The 14165-nt window shown below is 40.6% G+C and overlaps 1 protein-coding gene across 6 annotated transcripts in view; it reads left to right on the top strand.

Annotated features, from left to right (window-relative positions):
* Positions 1-14165, top strand: part of LOC134344680 (centrosomal protein of 128 kDa) — a 664526-nt gene that overhangs the window by 611210 nt on the left and 39151 nt on the right. For all 6 annotated transcript variants that reach the window (XM_063044801.1, XM_063044787.1, XM_063044794.1 and 3 more), the window contains one exon: positions 9282-9395. In XM_063044801.1, coding sequence (XP_062900871.1) covers positions 9282-9395 — 114 coding nt within the window. The remainder of the gene's footprint in view (positions 1-9281; positions 9396-14165) is intronic.

The following is a 14165-nucleotide window of genomic DNA, read 5'->3' as shown; positions in this document are numbered from 1 at the left end:
GCATAGAACAGCAGTACAGTAGTGCAGCATCCCTACACTTTACAGCGCCAGCTGTAAGATTGAGGTTCCATTCCCACTGCTGTCTCTGTAAGGAGTTTGTACGTTCTCCCCATGACCGCGAGGTTTTCCCCCAGGTTTTCCGGATTTCTTCCACATTCCAAACACTTACTTTTAATAAGTTGTGGGCATGCTATGTTGGCGCTGGAAGCGTAGTGACACTTTCGGGCTGCCCCAGCACATATCCAGACAGTGTTGGTCATTAACGCAAATGACACATTTCACTGTATGCGTCAATGTTTTGATGTACATGCAAGAAATAAAGCTAATCTCTAATCTCGTAAAAATACACCCTATGGAAAAAGCCGTGGCTGCTGGGCCATCTTTTCATTGCTAATTGGAATTGGTTTATTATTGTCAGATGTACCAAGTTACAGTGAAAACTTTGTCTTGTATACTTGTTATACAGATCAGATATACAGTGTATTGAAGTAGAACAATGTAAAAAATAACAATGCAGACTAAAGCCCTGTGCAGTGAACGATATGGTTCAAGGTCATAATGAGATTGTGTTGGCTTTAGTTTGAGAGCTGAATGAACACTGGGAGTTGTTAAAGCTGGTGGAAGGGAATATAGGTAATGAATTATTTTCCGAAATCTGGTAATCAAAAGTCAATCTCAATAACCAGAGTCACAGAGCAATGGTAGGGGCTAAATCTAAAACAATTTATACAACAGAGGACTCTGGGTATAAGACTATAAGACCATAAGATGTAGGAGCCAAAGGCTATTCAGCCCATTGAGTCTCTTCCACTATTCCTTCATGGCAGATTTATTATCCCTCTCAGGCCTATTCTCCTGTCTTCTGTACATAACCGTTAATGCCCTCTCAACTGCTTTAAATATCTGCAATGACTTGGCCTCCACAGCCATCTGTGACAATAAATTCTACTCTTTTCACTATTTGCTGTCTATACTAGCAGTCCCCAAGGTATCTTGGATGAAAAGGCTACCCTTCCAGTTCCTTTCATCATAAACCAATTCCTTCTAGTTCATGATTTCCCAACCCTAGAATTGTGTGTATTCATTCTATCTATGTCCCTCAAATTGCAAAGAGAGCATCCGGCACACTGGCCTTCATAAATCAATGTTCTGAGTACAGGAGTTTGAATGTTATATTGAAGTTGTATAAGACCATAAGATATAGGAGCATACTTAGGCCATTTGGTCTGTCGAATCTGCTCCAGCATTCAATCATGGTTCATCCTTTTTTCCCTTCTTCAGCCCCAGTTCCTGGCCTTCTCCCCGTAACCTTTGATGCTATGTCCAATCAAGAGCCTATCAAGCTCTGCCTTAAATATACCCAACGACCTGGTCTCCACAGCTGCCTATGGTAATAAATTCCACAAATTCACCACCCTCTGGCTAAAGAAATTTCCCCACATCTCTGTTTTAAATAGATGCTCCTCTATCCAGAGGCTGTGTCCTTTAGTCCTAGACTCCCCCACCTTGGGAAACATCCTTTCCACGTTTATTCTGTCTAGGCCTTCCAACATTCAAAAGGTTTCAGTGAGATACCCCCTCATCCTTCTAAGTTCCAGCAATTATAGACCCAGAATTATCAAATGTTCCTCATATGATAATCCTTTCATTCCCAGAAACATCCCTGTGAATCTCCTCTGAACCCTCTCCAATGCCAGCACACCTTTTCTTAGATGAAGAGCCCAAAACTGTTCACAATACTCAAGGTGAGTCCTCACCAGTACCTTATAAAGGTTAGCATCACAGACCTGCTTTAGTATTCTAGACCTCTAGAAATGAATGCTAACATTGTATTTGCCTTCCACAGCACCGGCTCCACCTGCAAGTTCTGCACAAGGGCTCCCAAATCCCTTTGCATCTCAGATATTTGGAAGGGCCACTACATAGAATTGGAAAAGACTGTAGAGTGTTTCAGACTCAGCCCACTCCATCACCTTCCTACCATCGAAGGTATCCTCAAAAGGTGATGCCTCAAAAAGATAGCATCCATCATTAAGGACCTCTATCGCCCAGGCATGACCTGTTCTTACCGCTACCATCAGAGAGGAGCCACAGAACCCTGAATACACACACGCACCATTTTAGAAAGAGCTTCTTCCTCTCCACCATCAGATTTCTGGACAGACAATGAACCAACCATGGATAGTATCTCAATATTTTTGATCTCTTATTGCACTACATATTTAATTTAATTATATATTTTTATTGTAATTTTAGAGTACTGCTGCCAAAAAAGCAATACATTTCATGACATATGTTAGTGATATTAAACCTGATTCTGAATCTGATTCTCAGTACTGTGTGCAGTTCTGCTCACCCTCCTATAAGAAAGATATCAATAAGATTGAAAGAGTACAGAGAAAATGTACAAGGATATTGCCAAGAATTTAGGACCTGAATTATAGTGAAAGGTTGAACAGGTTAGGACATTATTCCCACAACGTAGGAGAGTGAGTTGAGGTTTGATGGAGGAAAACAAATTAAAGAGTGGGTATTGATAGTGTAACTGCAAGCAGGATTTTCCCATTGAGATTGGGTGAGGCTAGAACTGGACATCATGGGTTAAGCATGAAAGATGAAATATTCTTCACTGAAGGTGATGAGAGTGTGGAATGAGTTGCCAGTAGAGGTGGTGGATGTGGGTTTGATTGCAACATTTAAGAGAGGACTGGATATGTACATGGATGAGATTGGTATGGAGGCTATGGTCCAAGTGTGCATTGATAGGACTAGGCCTGTTTTATGCCCTATGTATGCTCCTTGGATAGTGTTCCATCTAAAAGACAAATCCCTAGGGATTCTTGGTTGCCATGAAGCATAATAATATAGTCAAAGGAGAATGATTTTTCTATGTGTGGTACTAGCACAGACTTGTGTATGTAAGAATGAATGCTGACCTTCTGTGCATAAGACTCTCAAAGTCATGAGAGAAGCACTGATTGCAAGTTTGAGATTTCTCATGGGTTGCTCATAAATGACTGAGGGTAGAGCGGGAAAGCTGTTATTCCGGCTGGAGGTCTGTGTCAGTGTTTTATTTTTTACAATGCAGTGGACCTCTTTTGTTTATAATGAAAATATAGATGAGTATATTAGGAACTTTGTGTTTTTCACCAAGATTGGTGGAGTTATGGACTGAGTAAAGGCCTATCACAAGATACAGCAGGATATATAAATGCAAGAGATTCTTCAGAAGCTGGAAATCTTAAGTAACACTCACAAAATGCTGCAGGAACTCAGCAAGTCAGGCAGCATCTATAGGGGGGAGGGAGTTTAATCTGGCTAAGTGTGAAGTGTGGCACTTTGCGAGGTTAAATGAAAGGGCAAACTTGTACAAGAGCAATCACTCAAGTTGAGTCTGGTATTCTCCTGAGAGGTTGTTCCCTTAATGAAGAACGCCTGTGTATGACTTTGTTCAACATGGGGAGGGTGATGCATAGACAGCCGCCACATGGTCCTTGACAGATTGGGATCAGAGTCCAGAGGCATGAAGTGCAAAATGACTGGGGACCCTTCACCTTGGCAGCCTTCCTCCACCTTCACTGCCACTGTGATGTGTCATCATCTTTCAAAAGCTCCGCCATTGATATCTTGTTTAGATCGCTCTTTGTCTTTGACCTTACTATTGTGGATGACCCTACCAGGTGCAAAGCTTCAGACAACATTGCTCTTGGGATCTCAGGAGCTCACAAGCCTCTCCAACGTGACCAGGTGACGATCTTCGGAGAAATGAGAAAGTATACAGTTAATGGTAGATTTCTTAATAGCATTGAGGTATAAAGGGATCTTGGGGTCCAGTTGCATAGTTCACTGAAAGTGGCGACACAAGTGGAAAGTGTGGTAAAGAAGAGATATGTCATGCTTGCCTTCATTGGTAGGGGTGTTGACGTATAACAGTAAGAAGTTATGCTCTCATTGTGTAAAACTCTCATTGAAAGGACTAGATAGAGTGGACATAGAAAGGATGTTTCCAATAGTGGGACGGTCTAGGACCAGAGAGCACAGTCTCAGAATATAAGGATTTTCCTTTTGGACAGAGATGAGGAGGGATTTCTTTAGCCAGAGAGTGGAAAATCTGTGGAATTTATTGCCACAGATGGCTGTGGAGGCCAAAGTATATTTAAAGCAGAGGTTGATAGGGTCTTGATTGGTAAGGGTGTTGAAGATTACAGGGAGAAGACAGAAGTATAGGGTTGAGAAGGATAATCAGCAATAATTGAATGGCAGAGCAGACTTAATGCACTGAATGGTCAAAGTCTGCTCTTATGTCTTATGGTCCTGTGAACTAACTTTAGTCAGAAAGCACAGAGTACTGTGTGCACCTCTGGTTACCATATTATAGAAGAATGCATAGACTCATCAGGCCTCGGCCAGAAACTTCAACTGCTCTTTTCCCTCCATAGATGCTGCCTGACCTGCTGAGTTCCTCCAGCATTTTGTGTGTGTGTGTTGATCCAGATTTCTTGCATGTGCAGAATCTCTTGGGTCTCAGTGAATGCAACTTTGGAAACACTTGGATTTGGTAACTGATTTGTGTATCCAATATGTGATATAGTTCCTTGAAAACAATGTACTGCATGTTACACTTTTAGAAGGTATTCTCAGTCAGAAACACTGCCATAACTGCTGGTCTGTAGTAGTGAGGAGGATGGAAGTGTCTATGCTGATACTAATCTCATAGATCTTCATTTTCATTAAACTGAAGAAGTAATGAAATAAGATAAAGATCAAGGCAAGAGTTGGGTGGAAAAAAATGCCAAGAAGAAATTTTTTGAAATAGGTCAAAGAAAGTAGGAAGTATAAGGTAAATTTATTATCAAAGTGCATATGGTATGTATCAGTTACCATATACCACTCTAAGGTTCCTTTTCTTGTGGGTATTCAAGTTCAAGTTGAATTATCGTTGAGGCATACATGAATACAGTCAAATGAAACCGCATTCCTTCAGGGCCAAGGTGCAACACACATTACCAACTGCACGCAGCGCACCGTACATAGCAAATAGCACAAATAGCACGTTTCCGTCATACCGATTAAGTAGGATTCACAGTAGAACAAAGAAATGCAAAAGAATCAATGAAAAACTACACACAAAGACTCACAACCAATGTGCGTGAGAAGACAATTGAATTGAATTGACTTTATTTCTTACACCTTTCACGAACATGAGTAAAAATCTTTACATTCTATCTCCGTCTAAATGTGCAATGTGCAATTTATAGTAATTTGTAATGAATATTATGTGCATTAGGACAGTCAATATAGCATAGAAATGCAATTGTATCAGCGTGACTTAATTAGTCTGAGAGCTTGGTGGAAGAAGCTGTCCCGGAGCTAGTTGGTCCTGGCTTTAATGCTGTGGTACCGTTTCCCAGATGGTAGCAGCTGGAACAGTTTGTGATTGGGGTGACTTAGGTCCCCAATGATCCTTAAGGCCCTTTTTACTCGCCTGTCTCCGTAAATCCTGAATAGTGGGAAGATCACATCTACAGGTGCGCTGGGCTGTCCGCATCACTCTCTGCAGAGTCTTGCGATTGAGTGAAGTACCATTCCCATACCAGGCAGCTAGTCAGGATGATCTCAATTGTGCCCCTGTAGTAAGACCTTAGGATTTGGGGACTCATGCCAAACTTCTGTGAAATACAATAAAAACTAAATTAATAGTAGTGAGAACATGAGATGTAGAGTCTTTGAAAGTGAGTCTATAGGTTGCGTTTATTGCATTGCGATTTATTGAAGATTAAATGGAGCCTTGAGGCAAATCTATAATCTACTGCAATGCCACTTGTAATAAGATATATATGTTTTAGTCCACAATTAAATGTTAGAAACTATATCAGTTCTGTGTGGTACGTGCTGCTAAAAGGTCACACGACTGATAGGTTGTACTGATTTTATGTAAATGTGAGAAAAGTATGGGTGACATTTGGGGCCAGTTCTGTCTTGAGAAGGTTCTAGACATTTTCATGACCATTATAACTGACTTAGATTTTACAAAGTCTTGTAGGTCTTGAAGATCCAGGCTGTTCAGGAATTGTGATGAAACATAGAACATAGAACAGTACAACACATGCATTAGGGTTACTAATGTTGCTTTTGTAATGTTGGTTGAGGAATAGGTAGTATAAGGGAATGCCAAGGATGATTTAGGTGCCAGGGAAGTGATGACCCCCTCCTGATAGACTGTTTAAGGTAACTTGTTTTTTATTCTTTCTTGTATATTTGTATATCTGTGCACTTGTGCTGAGACACTGTAATTTCCTTTGGGATCAATCAAGTATCTGTCTTTCTATCTTTCTTAATGTCCTATCACAGGGTCACCTTCATGGGAGTAGATGGCCTGCACTTAACAATTTGTCTAAAAGATGTGACTGAACTAGTCGGACTAGATGTTTGAACTCCCTTCTCTGGTCTGGGAGATGTTCTATCCCTGGTAGAAGTCCTGTCTATTGATCTTTGGCTGACAGCTCCAGTGACTTGAGAACATAATCAGTAATTACACCTCTGTCTGTGTATTGACAGTCCTTGCTATCATGTGTTTAATACCCTCTAATTATCCCAAGGCAGTATGTTGTGGCATCATTACATTGGTGCAGAGGGAGAGATTACAGGAGACTGACCAAATGCTTGGTCAAAGGCGATTTTGAGGAAAGTGGTGAGAGGGATTTCCAAAACGGATGGCCTGCAGAGGCACAACTGCCGATGGTCTTTAACACTTTAAGTCCCATACTGACCACAACATACTAATAGAATCTCAGCCTATCAGCCCTGCAAACTTGGATTTGATGAACACACACAAATTTCTGGAAAAATTCTTTCTTTTCCAGTCCTGATGAAGGGTCTCGGCCAAAATGATGACTTCATTCCTCCTCATAGATGCTGCATGACTTGCTGGATTCCTCCAACACTTTATATGTGTTGCTAAAGATTTTCAGCGATGAAATTGAAGAAACACCGTTTGGTTTTCGTAAGGGCTCAGGAACAAGGGAAGGGATATTTGCGTTGAGAAACAACATGGAGAGATGCATTGAGGCACAAAAGACCATCTACTTATGCTTTATTGACTATGAAAAGGCTTTTGATAAAGTAAGACACGAGAAAGTAATAGAGGTGCTGAACAAGTACAATCTGGGATGGGAGAATGTGCAAATAATAAGGAACTTATATTGGAAACAGAAAGCAGCGGTCAGGGTAGAAAATGAGCTGTCACCATGGGCAGGTATTAAACGAGCCGTAAGGCAAGGCTGTGTTGGCTGGCCAGATTTGTTCAACCTCTACAGAGAATGGATTTTTCGGGAATGCGATCATCAGGAGACAGGTATTTCAATTGGAGGCCAGAAGGTGGATAACACAGGTATGCGAACGACACCGTATTGTTAGCTGACAGCGAATGTGAACTGCAAATTATGCTGAATAAAGTGAATGGGAAAGCCTTGAATACGGACTAAAAATCAACCCTAAGAAAACAAAGTCAATGGAGGTAAGCAAAACAAACACTAAAGACTCATTCATGATGGTATCATTACAAGTGAATGGACAAGACATTGAACAGGTGCGAAAGTTTGATTTTCTTGGCAATTGTCTGACAGATGACGGGAGATGTGAAGTTGAGATCAGAAGGAGAATAGGTATAGCTAAGACCCAGTTCATGAAGCTACAAGATCTACTATGCAATTGGAAGGTAGACATCCAAAGTAGAATCCATTTCCTCGAGTGTTATGTATGGTCGGTGCTGAGGTATGGGTCAGAAACATGGACCCTGAAGAAGGATGACATGAAATGAATTAAGGCTTTTGAAATGTGGTGCTATCGACGAAGGTTGAAGATCAGCTGGGTAGAGAAAGTTTCAAATGAGAGGTTTTTGTCCGAAGTTAATAGAGCATGGATACTGCTGGAGAAGATCATGAAGTTAAAAGTTGCTTATTGTGGACACGTTACGCGGAGAGATAACATCTTGTCGTTCTTGCTATATGGAAAGGTGGAGGGAAAGAAAGGAAGAGGAAGGCAAAGAACAACGTGGCTGGAAAACACAAACACGAGGAAATCTGCAGATGCTGGAATTTCAAGCAACACACATAAAAATTGCTGCTGTAATGTAAACTCGTGTTTACAGCAGGCCTGGCAGCATCTATAGGAAGAGGTACAGTCGACTGTCTTCTCCTATCATTTCGGATCTCCCCTCCCCCTCCCACTTTCAAATCTCTTACTACCTCTTCTTTCAGTTAGCCCTGATGAAGGGTCTCGGCCCAAAATGTCAACTGTACCTCTTCCTAGAGATGCTGCCTGGCCTGCTGCGTTCACCAGCAATTTTTATGTGTGTGGCTAGGTAACATTGAGGATTGGACCAAGCTGGACAAGACTAGGGATGTCGTCGATAAGTGTTGGGACAGAGTGGCATCAAGGGAAATCATCCGCCAACTGGAAATTCCAGATGCGACCTAACGGCGACGACAAAAGATTTCCAGCATCTGCAGAACCTCTTGTGTTTTGAATTTGAAGAAACCTACAGGTTGGAATTAGAATTGGTTACAGAGACAGAGTGAAAAACTTGTTTTGCATACTCATACAAATCAAATCATTACACAGTGCAACACACACAAAATGCTGGTTTTGTGTGTTTTGTGCATTTTGTGTGTGTTGCTTGAATTTCCAGCATCTGCAGATTTCCTCGTGTTTGCTTTACATAGTGCATTGAGGTAGTACAAGGCAAAACAATAACAAAATGCAGAATAAAGTGTAACAGCTCCAGAGAAAGTACAGTGCGGGTAGACAATAAAGTGCAAGATCGTAAGAAGATGAATTGTGAGGTCAAGACTTTTAATGTAGGGAATCATTCAATAGCTTCATCATAGTGTGTTAGAAATTGTCCTTGAGTTTGGTGGTGCGTGCTTTCAGGCTTGTATCTGTTTTCAGGATTTTAGTGAACATTCCATCCAGGATTAAAACTCTGAGGAATTACAATCCCGAAGTCTGTGGCTGAAACAGTTGGCCATCTTTTCCCTTCACATTTTCTGACAAAACTGCTGAGTGCTCCAAGCTTTCTCTATTTTTATCATTGGTTCTAATGTCACCTGAACAAACCTAGCTATTGTATTTTCAGATCAGTGCTTCCAGATTGTAAAAAATCAATTTTAAAAATTATATCACCTCTATTTACCTCAAAGCATTGTTTGCACTTGCTTGAGATGTTTTTTGTACATTAAAGCTGGTTCTACATCTTGTACTACGATGCTTTGTTTTTGCAGAGTTCCCAGCATCACCGGGATATGATAGAAGAACGGTACACAAAGTACAAAGAGATAGTCACCTCCTTGCAACAGCAGTTGCAAGACTCAACAAGGAGAATCCAGGCACACCAGGTAAAGTGATGTGAATTTTTGTAGCATTTTGTCCATGGGTTCAGCATGTTTGTGGCAAAGCCTTTGCTGAAACGTTAAACACAAGAGATTCTGCAAATGCTGGAAATTTTGAGCAATGGACACAAAGTGTTGGAAAATTCATCAAGTCAGGCAACATTTATGGAGGGAAGTAAACAGTTGACATTCTTGCTTGAGATCCTTCATCAGGACTGGAAAGGAAGGGGGCAGAAACTAAAATAAGAAGATGGAGGGAGAGGAAGAAGTAGAAGCCGACCGATGATAGGTGAGATCAGGTGAGGGGCAAGGTTATTGGGTTGGGGGGTGTGAGGGTGAAGTGAGGAGCTGGCAGGTGATAGGTGGAAAAGGACTGAAGAAGAAGGAATCTGATAGGAGAGGAGAGTAGACAATGGAAGAAAGTGGAGGAGAGGCACCAGAGGGAGGCGATGGACAGGTGTGGAAAGGAAAGGAATGAGAGGGAAACCAGATTAGGTAAATAGTAAAAGAGAGAAGGAGAGAAGGGAGGAATCATTGGAAGTTAGAGAAATCAGTGATCATGCCATCAGCTTGGAGGTTACTCGGACAGAATATGAGGTGTTACTCCTCCAATCTGAGTGTGTATTGCTGAAATGTTAAGTTTCTCTGCCAACTAAGGTAAAGTCCTAAATAAACAAAAAGAAAAGGATGTGTTGAGTAGAGATAATAAGTCTGTGAGGACGTGCATCAAGAAAATACAGTTGGTTGAACTGGAAACTAAGATGAGTGAGTTCATTTATAATCTGAACAAACTGGGAAGGGAGAGGAGGGCAGCTGAAACTTAAGTGGAGAGAATTTTATGCGAGATCTCCATCTACCAATTGTACCTGCCACTTCACACTGGATTCTTTGGAAGAGATCTCCAGATATTTTTGCAACTGTAAAGAAATTTCTCCTCATTGTAATTGTCTTATTTTGACACCATTCTCCAAACCTCTGAATTCTTCAGCCTGTGAAAACATCCTTTTAATTCCTACCTGCTCAACCCTCCTCAAAACCTCTGTCTTACTGTGATGATCTCTCAGTCTTCTGAGCTCCAATAAGTAAAGAAAAAAATATGTATTCAGTCTCTCTTGGAAGAAAGCTTTCCCCAGGAATTGATTAAGTCAGTCCTTACAGCTCGCACTCCAAGGCGCAGAACAAAATTTGCTCACAGCCTGCAAAGCCTATTTGTTATTCCTTTTCCTTTTTTCAAAATTTTTATTGATATTATATAAATTGCATGAATACAAATACAAAATTCATAAGGATACAAGTAAATAATACGAATTACATTACATTTAAATCACAGTAATATGATCACAGTATCCCATATTCCAAATCAATCATGTAGAAAAAAAAATGAATTCCTTTTCACTCATTGAAAAAAAGATTGTTATTCCTTTGAAATGATTGAAAGATCTTTACCTGTTGCTGTTTCCCCCGTCTTCACTTTGTCCCTGTTCTAAAGATTAGATTTATTTGTCATATGTACATCAAAACATACAGTGAAATACTTAGCATGTCAGGCAGCATCTTTGGAAAAGAGTGAACAGTGAATGTTTCAGGCTGAGATGTTTCATCAGGACCTGATGAACGGTCTCGGCCCAAAACGTTGACTATTTACTCTTTTTGATTGATGCTGCCTGACCTGCTGAGTTCCTCCAGTATTTTGTGTGTGTTGCTTGGATCCAGCATTTGCAGTTTTTCTTTTGTTTGTTATACAGAGAAATATGTCACTTTGCATGAAATCAAGTCAACGAGGATTGTGCTGGGCGACTAGCAAGTATCACCCTCGCCATTCCCAACATCCTTTACTCCTACCAGACTTACAGACTTGTTCTCCACTCCACATTGACAAATACAGTACTGTACACCTTAGCTATGTATATGACCCTAAGACTTTTGCACAGTACTGTACATGCATTAACAGGTGCATTAAAAAGTTTACCTCACAGGGACAAAGCATCAGAGACATAATATTCTGAAAAAAATCATAATTTAATAGCATAAATGTACGAAAGTATGTAATTGGGGCCATGTTATGGTCAATATATAACATATGGTCACATAATAAGAAATCCTTCTCGTTAGTCTCAAGGAATGGAAATGGTTGAGAAATCCTTTAGACCCATATCAATCTGTTGTGTGGTACAAATGTTGTGTAATAAAAATGTTATGAATTTTTATCGCAAACAACAGGAATTCTGCAGATGCTGGAAATTCAAGCAACACACATCAAAGTTGCTGGTGAACGCTGCAGGCCAGGCAGCATCTGTAGGAAGAGGCGCAGTCGATGTTTCAGGCCGAGATCCTTCATGACGAAGGGTCTCGGCCTGAAATGTCGACTGCACCTCTTCCTACAGATGCTGCCTGGCCTGCTGCGTTCACCAGCAACTTTGATGTGTGTTGCATGAATTTTTATCGCACATTTTACATCCTCAATATGTGTGAAAGCACTTTGCAGTCAATAAGATATTTTTGACCAGCAATTGACAAAAGTACAAACGATTTTCACACAGTTTTACAATGGCGTTGGAATAATGGACTGAAGCAGTCTATGTTATTGTGAGAGGTATGTTGGCTGGAATATCTGAAGTGGTGTATGATTTGGCAGTACATTGATTTCATAGCTGTACATTACAAACATGGAATAATAATTGAGAGACAACTTCAAATCCCAATACAACTCATAAGACTCTTAAGACACGAGAGTAAAATTGGCCATTCAGATCTTCGAGTATGCTTCACCATTCCATTGTGGCTGATTTGTTATCCTCCTCAATCCCATTCTTTGCCTTTTCCCTGTAACTATTGATCCACTTACTAATCAAGAAGCTATCCACCTCCACTTTAAATATACCCAAATGGTTTGACTGTGCAGCAGTGAATTCCACAGATTCACCACGCTCTAGCTGAAGAAATTGCTCCTCACCTCTGTCTAAAGGCATTTCCTTCTATTCCGAAGCTGTGCCCTCTGGTCCTAGACTCCCCGACTGTTGGAAACATCCTTTAAATATATCTAGGCCTTAAAGTAATTTCAGTGGGTTCTTCTAAACTTCAGCGAGTACAGGTCTAGAGCCATCAAATGCCCATCATATGTTAACCCTGTCATTCCTGGGATCATTCTCGTGAACCTCCTCTGGACCCTCTCCAATATCAACACATCCTTTCTCCAAGATCAGAGCCCCAAAACTGCTCACAATTTTCCAAATGTGGGCTGACCAATGCATTATAAAGCCTCAGCATTACATACTGCATATGGCAGTTGGGGAAATTAAAATTCAGTTAATGAAGTAAATCTAAAATTTAAAAAAAATGCAATCAGTAGTTAAATTAATAAGTAGTTTAAAGGCCCAAATTAGTTCATTGTGTCCTTTAAGGAAGAACGATTGCTATTTTACTGGATCAAGAGACTGATTGTGCTCAGAGTGGGATCTGAACTAACAAGAGTACTATCATAGACTCGAGGCTACAAGTAAATGACAGGAAATGGCCCTTAATACACTTGTAATATTTTTCCTGATGATTTGACTCAATCTACTAACTCTGTGTCCCAGTGGTGGTAATTACTTTCTTCTTTGTCCTTCTGTGAACTATTACACCGAAGGTCTGAAATACTGAGTGTGCTAAGAAACTGACTCCCTCATAGCATAATCAGCATATTTTCTACAACACAGCTATGTATGTGTCAGTTGGTGTTTTTTTTTCCCCATAGAGGAACTTGAAGGATTTTAACATTCTCAGACTAGATTATCCTCAGAAAGAATTCCATCTTCTTCACTGCTGAACAGCCAAGAAAACATTGACGGTTTAATCTCCTCCATCTTGTAGATGCTGCCTGACCTGCTGAGTTCCTCCGGCATTTTGTGTGTGTTGCTCTGGATTTCTAGCATCTGCAGAACCACTTGTGTTCAAGAAATCAGCCTTGTTATTTAACTCAGGCTGAATGTGTCTAGTGTTGCATTGTTTCTGTCACTCAGTCTCACTCTGCTTAACAGGGGTTATATTGGGAGGGAGGAATTTAGCTTGCTTTCAAGGATACAAGAAATCAGAGCATACCATCCAGATTCACTGTTTGCACATTATCTGCATCCCTGACATTAAAAAATGTTGATTTCTGTCCCCCATTCCTTAATCTCTCATATCCGGATGTGGATTCTGCTCCACCTATCTGCCTCACCCCATGACCCTTAATTCCATGACTATGCAAAGGTCTGAAATATTTTTAATAAGGTAGCTTCTACTGCTTTCCTGGCTTTCAGACAATTCCATGAATATAGCTAGGCAAATTCTCCATTGGTGGCCATGTGGATAATCAGATGACATAGATTTAGTGCAATTAACCAAGGAACCTGAGGAGATTTTAACTGGTTTTGATCTAAATTGCAGCAGTATTACTTTCAGTAGTACTTGTTACAAACAAGAAAGATATTTGAAAAAGCAAAGAGTCCATTTGAGAAAGCCACAGGGGGTAAGACCTTTGTCAAGGAGGGTCAACAGGCCAAATTATCTTTTACGTGAAAAAATCTGCAGATGCTGGAAATTGAAAGCAACACACACAAAACGGTAGAGGAAATCAGCAGGCCAGGCAGCATGACAGAAATGGATAAACAGTCGACATTTCGGGCTGAGACCCTTCAACAGGTCTGATGAAGGGTCTCGGACCGAAACCTCAATTGTTTACTCTCTTGCATAGATGTTGCCTATCTTGCTGAGTTCCTCCAGCATTTCGTGTGTGTTACAGATAATCTTTTG

The sequence above is a fragment of the Mobula hypostoma genome, chromosome 1 (assembly GCF_963921235.1).
Source record: "Mobula hypostoma chromosome 1, sMobHyp1.1, whole genome shotgun sequence".
Taxonomy (NCBI): Eukaryota; Metazoa; Chordata; class Chondrichthyes; order Myliobatiformes; family Myliobatidae; genus Mobula; species Mobula hypostoma.
Note: the sequence above shows the minus strand (reverse complement) of the source record. Positions and strands in the feature narration are given on the sequence as shown.